The sequence below is a fragment of the Dermacentor andersoni genome, chromosome 6, assembly GCF_023375885.2.
Source record: "Dermacentor andersoni chromosome 6, qqDerAnde1_hic_scaffold, whole genome shotgun sequence".
Taxonomy (NCBI): domain Eukaryota; kingdom Metazoa; phylum Arthropoda; class Arachnida; order Ixodida; family Ixodidae; genus Dermacentor; species Dermacentor andersoni.
The window spans coordinates 156,797,183-156,816,029 of record NC_092819.1 but is presented as its reverse complement, the minus strand read 5'-3'; the positions used below and the strand labels follow the sequence as shown (position 1 = coordinate 156,816,029).

At 47.1% G+C, this 18,847-nt stretch overlaps 1 protein-coding gene across 7 annotated transcripts in view; it reads right to left on the bottom strand.

The window, feature by feature from the left end:
• LOC126523469 (ABC transporter G family member 23-like) overlaps positions 1-18,847 on the bottom strand; it is a 198,501-nt gene that overhangs the window by 72,358 nt on the left and 107,296 nt on the right. For 5 of the 7 annotated variants that reach the window (XM_055066856.2, XM_072288869.1, XM_055066855.2 and 2 more), the window contains 3 exons: positions 10,450-10,520; positions 9,043-9,131; positions 7,834-8,010 (listed from right to left, as the gene is read on the bottom strand). In XM_055066856.2, coding sequence (XP_054922831.2) covers positions 7,834-8,010; positions 9,043-9,131; positions 10,450-10,520 — 337 coding nt within the window. The remainder of the gene's footprint in view (positions 1-7,833; positions 8,011-9,042; positions 9,132-10,449; positions 10,521-18,847) is intronic. The other 2 variants (XM_072288868.1, XM_072288870.1) reach the window with 1 other exon arrangement.

Genomic DNA, 18,847 nt, shown 5'->3' with positions numbered 1-18,847 from the left:
TGAGCGAAAACCTACCAATCACAGCACGGGGCGCGCCGCGTTTCTACCAATCACAGAGCAGCACGCACGTGGCTCGATTTCTTGCAGTACCACCGGACGGCGCTCGCCTCGGCGTATCAGCGGGGATAGCTGGAAAATGGATAGCGGGAAAATGGAGGCTTTCCAGGAAGAGCTTCTCAAACAGCTGCAAGAGCTCAAAAATGAGCTAAACAGTGAGCGTGAGGCACCGAAGGTAGTTGAAAAAAGGCTTGAAGCAGCCGAGGAAAAGCTGAACAGGGCCGCCATTGTGAACGACAATGTGCGTGACAATGGAACGCAGACCCCCGACGCGACACGCGAGGGAGGGTCAGAGAAATACGTCGAACGCAGGCAGGGTGATGAAGGGTTAGCTGGAAAGAGCAGCACCTACCTTGAGGCCGCTACGCGGAAAAAGCAGGAGCCCAGGGGACAATCCCCCTTGTCAAGTCCGAATCACGCGGAAAATAACAAAGGGAAGCAGGGAGAGGTAGGAGAAAGTGAAATGGTCATTATCGCTGGCGATTCAAACCTGGCTGGGTGCTCAAAAGCAATTGTGAAGGGGGTGAAAGGCGACAGAAGAGTGGCGGTAGGGACATTTCCAGGGCGCACACTTGGTTCTATCATGGAGCGAGCAAAAGAAAAGCTCGCGGCAAATGCCCACGTGCGCAACCTTGTCATAGTAGCAGGTGGGCTAAATGACGTCCTAAACAGGAAAGGGCCAGGACTAGCCCAGCGCTTGGCGAAGGGGGTGGACGACTTGCGTGAGCTATCCCCTCAGGTGCAGATCGTGGTGTGCACGGTACCGGAGGTGCCTGTGCGTGACAGTCACGTACAAAGAGCCGTAGTGGCTGCTAATGAGGCAATATGGAAAATGAGCCGAGAGAAAGGCTTCCAGGTTGTCGAAGTAAACAGGGAAGTGAGAAGTTGTGGTCGTTTGAAACGAGACGGGATCCCCTTCAATTACAGGCTAGCACGAGAAGTGGGCTGGCGACTTGGTGGTCGAGCTGTTGCTTTTTTAGGGGGCCCGCAGGCGCTCAGGAGGTCAGAGTAGATAGTAATGAAGAAGGTCCCCTAGGGGAACATCAGAAGAGCATCGCCGTCGATAATAGAAAAAGGAGGAAAACAAGAAAAAGAGCTCGCCATGCAATAGGCTACATAAACATGCAGGGCGGCAGAAGAAAGGAAAAGTGGGCAGAGATTGAGGAGCAGTTACACAGAGAACAAATAGGGGTGTATGCGGTTACAGAAACGCACCTTAGAGACTCAGAAGAGCCGCCAGTTATTGAGAATTATGTTTGGGAAGGGTGCAACAGAACTAAGTCGGAAAGAAAGGGAGGGGGAGTCGGAACGCTCATCCATCAGGGAGCCAAATGGAAAAGAGTAAATTCACAATGTCAAGAGCATCTTTGGTTATCAGGTACAATGAGTGGGAAAGAAACTTGGCTGGGTGTTACGTATTTGTGGACCGGAAAAAATGCACAGAGAAGAATAAATAGTTAGTGGAATGCATAAGCGCTGATATTAAGGGTTTCGGGTGTGGTGCTGAAATTGTCCTATTAGGTGGCATGAATGCCCACATACAGGATTTAGATGGCTATACCGACAATAACGGGAAGTCAATGCTGGACCTTTGTGAGCAACATAACCTCGTGATCGTGAATACAGGGCCTAAGTGTGAAGGACAGGTCACGTGGGCAGTGGGAAACCGGCAATCAACCATTGATTACTGTCTGATGACAGAAGGAATTCATGATAAGTTGAGAGAAATGGTAATCGATGAGGAAGCGTTTAACAGCATAGGGAGTGACCATAAACGCATCATTCTGAAAATGGGATATGTAGTTGGGAAAGAAAGCAAGGAGAGCAAAATGGCCAGTCCAAATGAACGCTGAACAAATAGCAAATACAGTCACTAGAGTTGAAGAACTTGGCAAATGGCCAAGTAAAGAGTGAGAATATGGTGAGCTTCTAAGTGTAATAACGACAGAAATACGGAAAGAGAAACAACATGTTCGTTGGAAAGGAAAAAAAGAAACCGAAAAGCTGGTGGAACAAGGAGATACGAGAAGCGATCGCCGAACGACAGAAAACATCTAGAGAGCACAGGCAGGCAAAAAAGGCGCAGTTGCCACAGGATGAAGTAACCAGTAAATGGGAAATATACCGGGAGAAAATGTATATGGTCAAATACTGGTGCAATCAAAATTAGGAGGTGAAAGTGAATGTTGGTTGTCAGAAATACGTGAGAAAAGGAAGGCCGCACCTAGAATATTTTGGAACCACATAAAATTATTAGGCAGGAAGTCAACAACAATACAACAACATATCCTAGACGAAAATGAAAACAAACTGGACGGAGAAGCGGCAATAAATTACATCCGAAAAATAACAGCCAAATCTTTCCAAGGCAATGACGAGGTTGTATTTGAAGAAAAAAAGAGCATGAAAGAGACCCAGGTGGAAAAGGAGCTGGTGCTGACAAATTTCAACTGGAAGAAAGCGGAAGAGAAAATTGCGAAGCGCACAGCCACTGGGCTAGACGAGGTTCCCGTTAGGCTGATTAATGAACTAGGACCAAAAAGTAAGGAAGCTGTGGTGAAAGCAGTAGAAAAAACTTTAAAAGATAGACGAATACCAGACAGTTGGCGACAAAGTAGAATGAATTTAATTTATAAAGCTCAGGGGGAGAAAGACAGCATTCACTCGTATAGACCGTTGACCATTAAATCGGTAATGCACAGGCAATCAATGCAGGCAATCAAATTAAAGCTGGAGCATTGGCAGAGAGTAACAGCATTTTGGGAGAACTTCAGAATGGCTTCAGAATAGGTAGGCGTTTAGATAATAAGTTATTTGTTCTTACTCAGTGTATTGAAATATCAAAAGTAGAAAGCAGACCGTTATATGTGGCCTTTTTAGACATTACAGGATCCATGACAACGTAGAGCGCAACATTTTGTGGGATATTCTGGAAGGGGAAGGCTTAGGTGAGGATTTTCTACAGTTTTTGAGAGAGATATACCTAGAAAATACCGTTTGCGTTGAATGGGAAGGGATGAGGAGCGAGGAGAAAGTTCATAACAACAAAGGACTGAAGCAGGGGTGCCCTTGATCCTCACAGCTATTTATGATGCACATGGTAAGGATGGAGAGGGCAGTAGAGCGAAGTATATCGGGTTTAATCTCTCATACAAACAGGCGGGTACAGTAGTAGAGCAGCAGCTTCCAGTTTTTTTTTTTTTTGCATACGACATTGTGTTCCTAGCTAAGAAGCAAACTTATTTCCAACGTCTGACTAATATTTGTGGACAGGAAGGCAACAATTTAGGTTTGAAATTTAGTGTTAGAAAATCAGCTGTTATGGTATTCAATGAAAACAGTGAACAGACGGTGGTGATACAGGGCCAGGAAATACTTCGGTTAACAGAATACAAATACCTTGGTATATGGATAAACGAAGGCAGTATATATATGGAAACACAGGAAAAAACAATAACAGTGGAGCGGAAGAGAAATGCAGCCATAATGAAGCACAGAGCGCTATAGGGATACAATAGGTACGAGGTGCTCCGAGGTATGTGGAAAGGTGTATAGGTTCTTGGACATAGTTTTGGAAATGCGGTTGTTTCCTTTAAATCACGGGTACAATCAGGACTCGATGGGAACTAATGGCCAGTGGGTCTCCTCGCACTGGGCGCTCACAGGAAAGCTACAAATGAAGCTGTGCAGGGTTATATGGGCTGGACTAGTTTTGAAGTGAGGGAAGCTCGCAGTAAAATTGAGTGTGAAGAACGACGGAGGAATATGGAAGAAAGTAAATGGGCTGGGAGAGTGTTGAGGTATCTGTACAGGAAAAAAAAAAACATTGATTCACATTGGAGGAAGAGAACTAGGAAGCTTACCAGCAAGCATGCGCCTGTAACGTGGGCAACAAAGCACGTCAAGCGGAAAGTCAGAGAGGCTGAAATATTTTCATGAGTGGCGGCAGTGGAAAAGAAACCTGCCATGAGTAACTATTAACAGGAAAAAGCGAAATCAGGAATGAAACAATTTATGACAACTCAAAGAATCGAGATCGGTATACCTTATAACACGCACCTATAAAGCGAGATATAAGAAGGAAGAAGAAGCATGTGCTTGCTGCGGTAAAGATAGGGAAACTATGGAGCATGTTTTATTAGAATGTGAAGACGTCTACTCAGTGGTCGATTTAGGCACCACTGGCCTCCTTGAAGCCCTTGGGTTCAGCGAGAGCAGTGGAAAAGTGAACATGTCCGCAATAGGGGTTAGTAAGAGGCGATTGGTGGAAGAAAAGTAGGGAAACGACAAAAAAAAAACGGAGACGTAGAAAAGCACAGTTCGCAATAGGGGATCAGAAAATTTCGTTGTAGGAGTTCATCGTATTCTTTTTTTCTTCTTTATCCTAAATAGGACATTAGGCAGTATAATAGCAAGAACTTCGTGGCCCAACCCGCCGCCCCGTTCGAAAGGGGACGCTCATAACGTCCGTCCGTCCGTCCGTCCGTCCGTCCGTCCGCCATCCATCCATCCATCCATCCATCCATCCATCCATCCATCCATCCATCCATCCATCCATCCATCCATCCATCCATCCATCCATCCATCCATCCATCCATCCATCCATCCATCCATCCATCCATCCATCCATCCATCCATCCATCCATCCATCCATCCATCCATCCATCCATCCATCCATCCATCCATCCATCCATCCATCCATCCATCCATCCATCCATCCATCCATCCATCCATCCATCCATCCATCCATCCATCCATCCATCCATCCATCCATCCATCCATCCATCCATCCATCCATCCATCCATCCATCCATCCATCCATCCATCCATCCATCCATCCATCCATCCATCCATCCATCCATCCATCCATCCATCCATCCATCCATCCATCCATCCATCCATCCATCCATCCATCCATCCATCCATCCATCCATCCATCCATCCATCCATCCATCCATCCATCCATCCATCCATCCATCCATCCATCCATCCATCCATCCATCCATCCATCCATCCATCCATCCATCCATCCATCCATCCATCCATCCATCCATCCATCCATCCATCCATCCATCCATCCATCCATCCATCCATCCATCCATCCATCCATCCATCCATCCATCCATCCATCCATCCATCCATCCATCCATCCATCCATCCATCCATCCATCCATCCATCCATCCATCCATCCATCCATCCATCCATCCATCCATCCATCCATCCATCCATCCATCCATCCATCCATCCATCCATCCATCCATCCATCCATCCATCCATCCATCCATCCATCCATCCATCCATCCATCCATCCATCCATCCATCCATCCATCCATCCATCCATCCATCCATCCATCCATCCATCCATCCATCCATCCATCCATCCATCCATCCATCCATCCATCCATCCATCCATCCATCCATCCATCCATCCATCCATCCATCCATCCATCCATCCATCCATCCATCCATCCATCCATCCATCCATCCATCCATCCATCCATCCATCCATCCATCCATCCATCCATCCATCCATCCATCCATCCATCCATCCATCCATCCATCCATCCATCCATCCATCCATCCATCCATCCATCCATCCATCCATCCATCCATCCATCCATCCATCCATCCATCCATCCATCCATCCATCCATCCATCCATCCATCCATCCATCCATCCATCCATCCATCCATCCATCCATCCATCCATCCATCCATCCATCCATCCATCCATCCATCCATCCATCCATCCATCCATCCATCCATCCATCCATCCATCCATCCATCCATCCATCCATCCATCCATCCATCCATCCATCCATCCATCCATCCATCCATCCATCCATCCATCCATCCATCCATCCATCCATCCATCCATCCATCCATCCATCCATCCATCCATCCATCCATCCATCCATCCATCCATCCATCCATCCATCCATCCATCCATCCATCCATCCATCCATCCATCCATCCATCCATCCATCCATCCATCCATCCATCCATCCATCCATCCATCCATCCATCCATCCATCCATCCATCCATCCATCCATCCATCCATCCATCCATCCATCCATCCATCCATCCATCCATCCATCCATCCATCCATCCATCCATCCATCCATCCATCCATCCATCCATCCATCCATCCATCCATCCATCCATCCATCCATCCATCCATCCATCCATCCATCCATCCATCCATCCATCCATCCATCCATCCATCCATCCATCCATCCATCCATCCATCCATCCATCCATCCATCCATCCATCCATCCATCCATCCATCCATCCATCCATCCATCCATCCATCCATCCATCCATCCATCCATCCATCCATCCATCCATCCATCCATCCATCCATCCATCCATCCATCCATCCATCCATCCATCCATCCATCCATCCATCCATCCATCCATCCATCCATCCATCCATCCATCCATCCATCCATCCATCCATCCATCCATCCATCCATCCATCCATCCATCCATCCATCCATCCATCCATCCATCCATCCATCCATCCATCCATCCATCCATCCATCCATCCATCCATCCATCCATCCATCCATCCATCCATCCATCCATCCATCCATCCATCCATCCATCCATCCATCCATCCATCCATCCATCCATCCATCCATCCATCCATCCATCCATCCATCCATCCATCCATCCATCCATCCATCCATCCATCCATCCATCCATCCATCCATCCATCCATCCATCCATCCATCCATCCATCCATCCATCCATCCATCCATCCATCCATCCATCCATCCATCCATCCATCCATCCATCCATCCATCCATCCATCCATCCATCCATCCATCCATCCATCCATCCATCCATCCATCCATCCATCCATCCATCCATCCATCCATCCATCCATCCATCCATCCATCCATCCATCCATCCATCCATCCATCCATCCATCCATCCATCCATCCATCCATCCATCCATCCATCCAACCGCAGGAGCGGCGTCGCCGTCCGTGCGGGGGAAAGAAAAAGAAGCAGGACGCCCGTCTTCGTACCTTACGCTCGCCGCCGGCATTTCCCGGTAAACATTGCGGTTACATAAACTGCAGTTGCCAGAAGGCGTGAGAAGCAGTCAGGGACCCTGGAATGCTATCGCGTTCTAATGTTAAAGGCGAAGCTTAAGCTTGCCGCAAGTTGTTTGCGGCTGGTGGCAAAAACACTGATCGTTGCAGAAACAGGAGCGGCAGCTATACATGACGCTTCCTACTAAACCATTAGTTCGTTCGTGCAAATTAAAGCGAATTTAGTTTAAAAACACGTTCGGTGGGACAATATTGCTTGCCTGTTCTGCCTATAATAAATGCGAAATGCATGTCGTCTACGCTGAAGACCATATGAAATGTTCGATTCCCCCGCAGTCGCTTGTCGTGGCTGCGGCGAGAATACTGCATAGACCTTAGCCGCCACCGTTCCGCTGCAGTGGAATGAACATGAGTAGAGCCGCCGCAGGCGACACCTACTTCGTATTGATTGCCAACGAAACTGGTAATGCGCGCCAACATGGTATTGAGTGAAACTCACTGCAAAAATTCTACCTCTACGGAAAATTTTAGCACGACAGCGAATGAGCCAAGGTTGTGTACTTGGCTTTCCAATTCCTGCAAAAATCTGTACACCCCAAATGGGGTGCCATTATTGAGCGTATTTATCCATGGCTAAAGATGTTGCCAACGACGTCCCTTTGTAATAGACCGCGCTGCTGTGCGATATATCCCACGGGCCGCGTGCATACCGAAGTTCATGCCGCAGAGCGCCATGAGTACGGGTATGAAGAAGGCGGCGCCGAGGCTTCCGCGCACGGGAGTGTCGAAGACGCTGACGAACACGACGAGCATGAGCACCGTCTGCATGTACGCCATGGACATCTGCACCACCGCGTGGCCGACGATCACCTCCACCGAGGTCACGCCTGCACGCCATGCAGAGCAGCAAAGGGGTCAAGCGCTGTTCGGGGCGGCCAAGCCCCCAAGCTGGTTGGTTCACGGGCACTGGCACTTGACGGGAAAAACTTTTTGACGCCTTATCAAGAGAATATTTAAAGACGAACGGCGCCACGCTTGCGTTGCTGCTTGTCACTAATAACACAGTCATATCCAGACACATCTGCAAGCGCGCACGAGGATACATACATAAAATACAGTACATAACACATACTCAAAATACAATTCATCACACACAAACAAACGTAATATCGTAATATATATATATATATATATATATATATATATATATATATATATATATATATATATATTTATATGTATATATATAGACAGACAGACAGACCCTGAAAAGTGCGTGAAGTATCCTATGAATGCTAACGCATTACAAATTAAATGCAATTGAACCTCGTACTTTAGCGAAACGGCCGAAAGGTGCCGCGAGAGCATACGTCACAAAACTGCTTTTTGCTATAACCCACCGCCACCGATACGTTAGTCACAAGGACTGCGCAAAATCTCACACGCACCATCGACTAAAACGACGGAACTCTGAGCCCCCAGCTTACATTATCGTACGTGATAAACGTGCCCCGTAAGCATAATACGGAACCCATCATGATTTACGCTTCAAAATGATGCTCTTTGTCCCTTCTTCTCCAGTCGTGCTTCAATCGTAACTCTTCGACAGAGAAGCCCGACGCGGTGACGATCGAGTTAAACTGGGACTGCTGTTTTTCGGGAGCGCCGTCACGCGTGCGCTTCGCGCCGACAGCTTTGTCTTTCGTCACCACAGAATACATAGCGCGGAGATGTTGGCGCGCTGCAACATAATAGCGAACCGCCGCACGGCACTATCGCCCGAGACTGCACGCTGCTGCTCAAGCACATTCACGCACACGGCGCATATCATCCTCGATGAAGTGGTCGTCGGTAAAGTAGAAATGGGTAGGCACGAGATGTAAATTATTTCATTCTCGGGTGAAAGAGCGATAACGTACCGGCCACGACAGAGCGTCCCCGGATTCCCTCCTGGTTCTCGGCGACGAGCAAGAGCGCCGTCAGGGACATGGACATGGCGAACAGCGTCCTTCGGGCAGAGGAGCAGAAACAACGTCATCCAAGAAAGCCACTCCCACTAAACCAAGGAAGCAACGTTTATGCGCGCTACCCAATGATAAGTATCTACAGCCAGGAACCAACCGCTCCTAAGGAGTCACTTCTGCAAAAGTGCGTTCGCATGATCGACCAAACTGCGGATTACTGCACGCACCGAGCAGCGGCGTCACTATAGGGTCAGCGGCAACCAGAGCGGTGCCCCCCTCCTTCTCTCGTTTTAAGCAACGGAGCACAATTTGATCCTCGTGGCTTGCTTAAGCGTGGAGTTTCTTCTGGAGCTAACGACTAATCCTTCTTAGTTATTTTTGAAATGTGCGGAGTAACGAGTGCCCCACGTAGCTCCCACTTCAACACGGCATCTCATCGAAAGCGCATAGTTACGTCTTTACGGTAGAAATTATAATTACAGGTAGAAAAACGGTGTGTGCATTTTCTTTTTCTCTCAAAAGGAACACTTTTAAAAATGTCTACGCATGTGAGTGCGCAGTAGATGTACAGTATATTCACAGCGTATGCATAACCACGTGAGGTGGACATTGAATACGCAACCGCGCAGGTATATACAAGAATATAGATTATCCACATTTCTACGTGAAGCTGAAAGAAGCACTTTGTAAGGAGACAACTTGGAAGGAGAGCAAGAAATAGTAGGCGACTAGACCAACAAAAATAGTCTCAGTGAATTGTGTGGCACCAGGTTAAAAGAGTTTTAAAAGAGCACCAGGTTAAAAGACTCGCCTACAAAAGAAAGCACAAATTTATGGTAATCTTGCACTATCCACTGCGCAGTCGGACCCAGTGGATGTGCATTTCTAGAGCAGTTACAACGAGTGCTAAGCGCGTGTATCAGCGAAACATTTTATGCACCTCCCGAGGGGCGCTGCTATACAGGGTGTCCCAATAACTTTAGCCAGAGTTTCAAAATATGTGAATGCCACCTGGATCGACAGGACCAAGGCAATGTTGTTTGCCCTCGCTTCGAGATACTCAGAATATGTTTTCTTAATTGTACCTAATTGCATAAGTAGTCCTAATTAATTATTCAACTGCTCAAATCTTATAATTATATTATAATTAGCAGCAGAAAGCTGTGTCGGGAGTTTTTCATGTTGCTCTACAATTTTCTCATTGACACTTTTCATATAATCATAATATTTGCAAGGTAGACTAATTAATTAAGACTAATTATCTAATTAGGGGTAATGAAATATATTCTGGCCATCTCCAAGCGATGGCAAACAACAGTACGTTGGTTATGTTCAGCTACGTGGAATTCGTAGGCGACTTACGAAACGATGATGCCAGGACTCATGAACTCCCGGAACGTGAAGTCGAAGGCGTTGTAGAAAGGATCCGTGAACTGCACACACAGAGAGGTGCACTCAACAGCAGAGTCAGCCGCTACATTAAACCGTACCATGCTGCTCACTATTGAAGAGCGCAAGCTCAGGCGCAGGACAAAGTCAGGACAGCGCGAGGACAGAGCAGCTTTCGTCCTGTGTTTCTACAGCATTGCGATTTCGTGATTAAGAGTTAACTATTATAATTATATTAATTAGTGAATGAAATGATTATTTTTTTTATTTGAAATGATGTCCGCATGAGCAGCTAATTAATTCGTATTGACGTAATCCAATACGCTATTTTTAGTGTTAAAAGTTCACCCAATATATTTTCGCTTAGCAATGTGTTCTGGCCACGGCAGTTGCGTTAAAGTGACGGAATGTTCGGCTTACATACAATCACACAGACAGATGCCGGTATTGCTTCTATAGAGATGATTTGGAACAGTTTTGATAGAGTGATAGAGCGCCGAGTTCCAACATATTTGCATGAAGAGCTGAATAAACTTACTGTTGCTTTGTTTGTACTTTGAATTGTCTTCTACCGGCGTATATATTCAATTTTTCGTGCACATAATATCAATAGGTATGAGAGCTGTTTATGTAGGCAGCTGTCGGCATGCGCTGCGAACACCATAAATGAACCGCTACAAACACGCCTGTACTTCCGCAGTTCTTTCAGTATAGTATGTCTAAATACAATTTTGGAAGTGTAGTTGTCACTGTTGACCAATAATGCGCAAAAGTGCAACTTGATTTCTTTTTTTCGCACGAGCAGAAGATTGATCCAAACAGAGGAAGCGGTAAGAGCAGCATCGCAGCTCTGAGTGTCTTAACCATGACGCCAGAATTCGCGTCCAGTTGTCACGCCACCTATTGTACGTGGTGAATCTCGCTGAATTGCGCGAACCGAACTAAAGTTATATCGGGGCCCGTGATAGGCGCCCACGCGCCGCTTTTGGCGTCCCCACTCGGCAGGGTTGCCGCCAACATTATTCTGGTTTTAGACCAACAAACCATTGCAGATTTTGGTGGCTAAACGTTATGGAATGAATCTGTAGGTTCTATCCAAAAAGCCAGGAACATTCGAAACTTAAGGAGGTTTAATCAAATGACAAAGCAAGATGAGCGCATAAACGCTGAGAGTCCCGAAAAACATAATGCGGGAACTGCGTTCATATCACAGCGTTGGTTTCCACTGTTTCGTTTTCAATTTGCGTAGTATATATCGCCGTTTTCGGTAGAATGTTAAAGTAGCACTTGCCAACAAATTTGTCACGACGACGCTTCCTGCTCTTGCCCGTCAAGTGGCGATTTTCGTCGCGGAAATGTAGCTACGTCCGACCATTCGCCAATATAACGCGGAATGCTTTGGCTCCGAGCAGTCAAACTCTTCCGGATGCATCTGCGAGATGCTGGCGGAGACGCGTTCGACCCGCGCAGACCACGCACTAATATTACCAGCCAGCTACTATACTCTCAAACTTCCGTGGCCGTCGAACACTCGGCGGTCGCTGCTGGAAGGTGAGTGCGTCTCAAAGCAGTTGCGGGTTCTGACCCGACCTGCGCACCCGTTCATAAGCACACCGGTACATTAAGTGGTCCCCGCCAACCACCGGCAGCAGGCTGACGCCCGCTACCTCGCTGATCCGTGTCGCTACTGGAACGGTCCGCTTGGCCCGGTAGAGGTGAACCATATGCGGCATGTGGCTCAACTGAGTGCACACGCATTCCGGAGAAGCGTGTATGTACGCGCGGTTCAAAAGAAAATGAGAGGCGGGACAACCTTATCCCCCAGCCCCGCAATTATGCTCTTGCTCACGGCCCATTCACGGTGCAGCAACAAGGAGTCCAGAGGCAAACACAACCAGCGCTTGCTGAAGGGGCACACAAACTCTCTTCCAAGGAAAGCGTGGATACGCGCTGTTTCGTAACACATGGTGACTGTGAGCACACGACACATGCGTCAGCGTACTCTCACTTTGGAGGCTCTAACGTGAAGCTATTCCGAACTTTTCCATTCCAATTCTGCAATCAGTCCTCGGCGATAGGACTTTTTTGAACCACTCCCCCTTCGCCTGTCTGTCACGCGACGCCACGAAAACCACTACAGCTCCCCATCTGATATGACGTGTAAACACTGATTATGCATCATTGGACCGAGCGGTAGAATAATAGTTATTTCTGACTCGACGCCTTTTTGCCATTAGCACCCAACCACTTCACCTGCCTGTCACGCGACGTCACAAAACCGCAAAAGCTCACCGCGTCAAAATGACGTGTACGCGTTAAAGATGCATTCACATGCCGAACAAAACATATATTTTTTTCCTGAATAGTCGCAGGCTGCCCCATTCCGAAAAGAACGAAAGATGGCTGCCGCCGATCGCTCAGACAGTGACTACTTGCACCTGCCGCAGGGCATGTGTTTATTTACGTACAATAAAACTTTTTTGCTTGGCCGTGTAACGTTTTTGGGAATTTTTGTCACGTTTACGACCTCTCTCTACCAACTCTTCTCTGCTAAGGATCCACTTTAGCGACATTCTTAACCGTCCGTTGCATGCCGCCGCGATTTTCGACCAGCCATCTCAAGCTAAGTGAGGGAAAGCCGATTAATCGCAGACGGCGGCACCACACTCTTCATCCGCTTATCGATTTTCAGTGCACTGGCTCGGCCTCATTGAATCCCTCTCCACTTGAGCATGCCCTTCGCCTCTTGTCAGCCAATTAGATAAGACAAGGCGCTCACTATAGGCAATGCTGTTCGTTTTTAAAGGAAACAAAAGTGACTGCCTATATACGAGGATAGCGTTTGATTGGTCTATTCAGACAACCATGCGGGCCACCGCCCGATTCTTGCGTCAGCGGCTACGCACATATGACGTCAGGAGATTGGAATAAAAACATGTTCGAATACTGTTACGTTATAGGGCCCTTTGTTCATGAATAAAGGAGCTACTATTGCCTATCTTTACATGTGGAAACATTGTCAGTTAGGCAACATAGTCACACGTTTCTTTGTTCTGCTTTGCGTGATTACCTGCGATTATGGCATCTCGTTTTTTTAATGCGAGAGCGTTATTTCGCTCATCGGTGCGACCCCGCCGTCGTCAGAAAGCCGTGACCGGTAAACGGCACACAAACCACGTCATCTTCATCCAATTTTTTTAAAAAGCGACCACAGTGAGGATTCGCTTCTCCACCCTACCACCACTACTGTTAACCACTGCGCCAACGTCCCAACAGGCGACAATGACTAACATCTTCGAGGCTGTGCACGTGGTGGTCGGCTCTGCCTGGTAGACCATTCACTGCACGGCGCATGACAGAAGTGGGCACCACCGTCGGCGCTGTGGAAATTGAATCTCTCCGAAGCAGGGTTGCCAGATTCGGCTAATAATAGCCAAATTGGGCCACTTTTTATGCGGGTTGGCATCGAAAATTCTGAGTTGGTTACAAGGCTATATTTGGGCTAATTTTGTCTTAAGGACTTCCAGAGTTTAGAGGACCACGCCAACACAGACAAAATTCGGAAACACCGGTTTATGAAAACCCAAAGCTCATTGCTGCTACAAAGATACGCAGGCAATATCGAAAGCTGTGTTTTTAGGCAATGTCGGCGCTGGGAGGTTGACGTTATGTCATGGCTGCCATGTTTATATGTGATTCCAGCGCTAAGCTCTATTCTTTGTGTTTTGGGTTAGGCGCCATCTGCTGCTGGTTCACGCGTGATTCAATAAGAAAAACAGTGAAGCTGACAGCTGTCGACTGCGTGTTGCGTTCCGGCTGCTATACAGCAAACATTATGTGCACATTATGTGCACCAGCACAACAGCGCAAGTATACGTACGCATGTCGTGGCACGCCATTTTCACCAGTGATCGTTAACGAAAAATTGCAAAAAACAGGGCCGGCGGGAATCCAATGTTTCCCCTGCTACCGAGCTCGCTTTGCCCCAACTTGTGCTGCGTGCTTCGAAATCAGCTGTAGAAACCGTCTCGTTGAGCCAGGTTTCGTTGACAAAGATTGATCTGAGAAACCACATGTCGAATGAGACACTGCGTTAAGTTTGTTCTGGCAGAGAGTGCGGATTGCTGCAAGGATTTCACGTTGCAAGGATGCAACGTGAACAGTTTCTGTCACGTTTCAAACCTGCAGTTCTATGTGGTCCAAGTAACCGTGACAGTTAGCTCAAATGGGGCTAATTGTGTATTTAATCCATTTGCGTAAATCCCCAGTGTGATAAGTATCAACTGAGACTCTACGCAGTGTTTTCTTTTTTCGTTCTTTGTTTTAGTCAAGCAGCTTTATATTAAGTGAAAGTTGCGATTGTCTTGTGGTACTTTTTGAACGTGACATATTATTACAATGATAAGCTCTGTAAATATATGAAAAGGATATTCATCCACGGTGAAGATGGCAACGCAATTACTCATCAAAGGTCGGTGAGCGGTCGCCTTGCCAAAGTCAGGATAACTCGTGGATTTGCATACCGTACTTCTGCCACAATCGTTTTTTTATTTATGCTATGTGCGTGGAGTAATTGCGGTTATGGCGTACTTTTTCTATGCACGTACTTTATGACCATTGTAATTCCTCTTTGTTCGACTTACTAAGCACTACATTGTACTTTGCGCACACGTATTTTCGAGCTGTGATGAAAAAAAGAAAGAACTACGTTCGATATACATAATAGGCGTTTGTGGTACTGTTACTTACATATTTTATTGTTTTTGCTCACATCGCAGTGGTGGTTGGGCAAATAGTTCTTGCCAGTATGCAAAGGTATATTTGTGTCCAATTGACTCCGTAGTCTGATGTATAGTGCTTGAATTTGTTACACAAACGGGTTTACGCTGCACTCCATGACAAGCGTGCGCGACCCTTAAAATGAGTTTCGTGTGTTGCGTAGTAGAATTACATTTCTTCTTTTTTTTTTCAAATCGCGTTCTAAGTAAGGTACACAGGCTCCCCTCGGAAATTTGCCAACACACGCATTCACGTCTGCATTCACAGAAACTTACGTGCACGTTTTCATATTACGCGAATCTTGCCAGCGAATCCCTGTTTAAATATTCCACCGTTCAACTCTTTTCGATACTAATACCAACTGGATTACTGCCAGCGCCGTAATGCAGCTGGCAATTAAAACTACGAAGCTTAATTCACCTCTTGGGCTATGGACCAGCAGGTTAAGGCGAGACAGCAAAGCGTGGCCAGAGGCGTCCGTTCACGGCCAACAAAGTACGAGACCGTCGCGAAGCGGCGAAACGACGTTCGCCACCCACGACGATGCGAAACACAGGGCTGCGAAGCGAGCACGGTGTTCGGAAGTCGGGGCTCCGAGCGGCCACGGAAGGCTCCATGGCTGGTGCCTTGTCGGGCACCAAGTTTGACGGTTTGGAGGATGACGCTTTACGAGAACGGCTCCACGATTCTCGGAATACAGTATAGATGTCAGAGTCTTCACGTGTCCGAGCACATCTTTCAACACTCCGCCTTTTTACGCAGCGCATTTCCCACTTTCGCTCGTCGAGGCAACTCGGCCAATCGGAGCTGTCGCAGCAAAGCCTGCGAAATACCACCCGTGGTGCCGCGCCACGCCGCCGGACTCCGCCTCTGGTGCCCAACCTTCGACCCGCCCTCGACGCAATGAAGGCGCAATTTCATGTGAAACCGGGGTAGACGGCGTTGAACGTAGGCTCTTTGAAGTAATTAGTAGGTTGCACATGGCCGATGACCCCCTTAGAGTTTGGGGTCCCGGAACACTCGGGTAACATTCGTCAGCCCGGGGTCGTTGAACGGACGAAGACGCGACACATAATCGCTTGTAAACGCTGGTTTGGTCGCCATCTTTTCGGCGTCGACAAGATGCATTCTATAAACGCACGCTTGCCGGCGTGCATCCTTTCTCCAGAAACAAGCACAACCGCGCGCTTCAGCGAGCGAGCGTGCACCCCCCCCTCCTCCCGAGTCCCCGCAAGCAACCTCCGCACACGGCAAAATTGAAAAGGAAAAAAAAAAAAACAAAGAAAACATCACAAATAAACATCGGCTGACAGATCGCAATATCGCCGGTTTGTCTTCTTGCTTTGCTGCGGCCTCATAAGCAGCAACATTACACTCGGAAACATAACGCTGCAGCAAGACACTCAGCAACATTTTCGACGCAACACTAAACTCAGCGACGTAACTTAGCGACACACTCAGCGACAATGGTCTCGCATTTACGTATACCACAAGAACTGCGTAGGTGCCCCCCCCCCCCCCCCTAATTTTTTGTTGCTTCATTTGTGAACATATACCTTGTCGATACGGAAAAAGGCTATTTGGAAGTCAGCTCTGCTACTGTCATTTTGTTTGTCCGTCGTATTCCCTTGACGCTGTTTATTTGTAAGTTGTCTTCCAAGTTGTCGCAACATGAGAAGCCAACAAACAAAGACACCAAGGACAACACATGGAAAATTACTTGTACTTACTAATTGAAAAAGAAATTATAAATTAATTGAAATGAAAATGGATGAAAAATATTACAGGGCCTCTTAAGACCTCTCCTATGGGGAAAACGGCGAAAGCCTACTCTTCCTCCTCTTATCATTCGCCTCTTTCTCTTTGCCTCTTCCCTTTCTCTTCTTTCTTTTGGTCATTACTGCTCACTACTAAGCATTTTTAGTAATTTGTAATTAATTGTGGTCACTACAAGCCGTCGTTAGACAAGTTGGTCATATCATAGTCATTAGTCGTCATTAGTCGTCATTTCAATCATTATTTGTCATTGCTCGTCATTGTTAAGCATTTTTAGTCATTTCTGATTAATTGCAGTCGCTGCAAGTTGTCGTTTGACATATTGGTTCTTTCGTAGTCATTACTACACATTACAAGTCATTTCAGTCATTATTAGTCTACTAAGCATTTTAGTCATTTGTAATCAATTCTAGTCAATACAAGCGGTCGTTAGACATGTTGGTCATATCATAGTCATCAGTAGTCGTTACAAGTCATTAGTAGTCATTATTTGTCATCGCTGGTCATTATTAACCTCTACCAATCTTATTATAACGTTCTCATTCACCAACTGTCATTATCAATCCTTTTTTATTCTTTCATCTTTCTTCATAAGGCGTGATGACGCTTCGGCAGACACTCCGGTGGTCAGGTCTGCTGACGCAAGCTTCACCATGAGCCTAGAAAGGCATTCGCCTTTAAACCCCCCCCCCTCCCACACGCCCCACACGCCCCCCACACACACGCACACACACACACGCACACACACGCCCGCACACGCACACGCACACGCACGCACGCACGCGCACACGCACGCACGCACACGCACACGCACGCACACACACACACACACACACACACTGTCACACCGCGAGCTGTCGCTACGGTTAGGATGGATGGATGGATGGATGGATGGATGTTATGAGCGTCCCCTTTGGAACGGGGCGGTGGGTTGCGCCACCAAGCTCTTGCTATTATACTGCTTAATGTCCTACTTAGCTTAAACTATGAAAACAGAAAAAAAAACACTATGAACTACCACACCCAAATTTTCTTAACCCCTAGTGCGAATTGTGCTTCTGTACGTCTCCGTTTTCTGTCGTTTCCCTACTTTTCTTTCACCAATGCTCCAATCGCCTCTTACTAATGCCTACTGCGGACATGTTTGCTTTACCACTGCTCCCGCTGAGCCCAAGGGCTTCAAGGAGGCAAGTGGTGCCTAAATCGATCACTGGGTAGACGTCTTCACACTCGAACAAAACATGCTCCACAGTTTCCCTAGCTTTACCGCAGCAAGCACATGCTTCTTCTTCCTTCTTATATCTCGTTTTATAGGTGCGTGTTCTAAGGCATCCCGATCTCGCTTCGAAAAGTAATGAGCTTCCCTTTGAGTTATTATAAATTATTTCTTTCCTGATTTCGTTTTTTCCTCTTAAGTATAGTTACTCATGGCAGGTTTCTTTTCCATTGCCGCCATCCATGAGATTATTTCAGCCTCTCTGATTTTCCGCTTGACCTTCTTTGTTGCTGTGTTGCTCCCCCTACAGGCCGCATACTTGCTCGTAAGCTTCCTAGTTCTTTTCCTCCACTGTGAATCAATGTTTTTCCTGGACAGATACCTGAACACTCTCCCAGACCATTTAAGTTCTTCCATATTCCTCAGCCGTTCTTCATACTCAATTTTACTGCGAGCTTCCCTCACTTCAAAACTAGTCCAGCCCATATCACCCTGCACAGCTTCATTAGTAGACTTCCCGTGAGCGCGCAATGCGAGGCGACCCACTGACACACACTAGGGTGCCTCGATGCGCGCGCCCTCTCATGGCGGCGGAGGGAA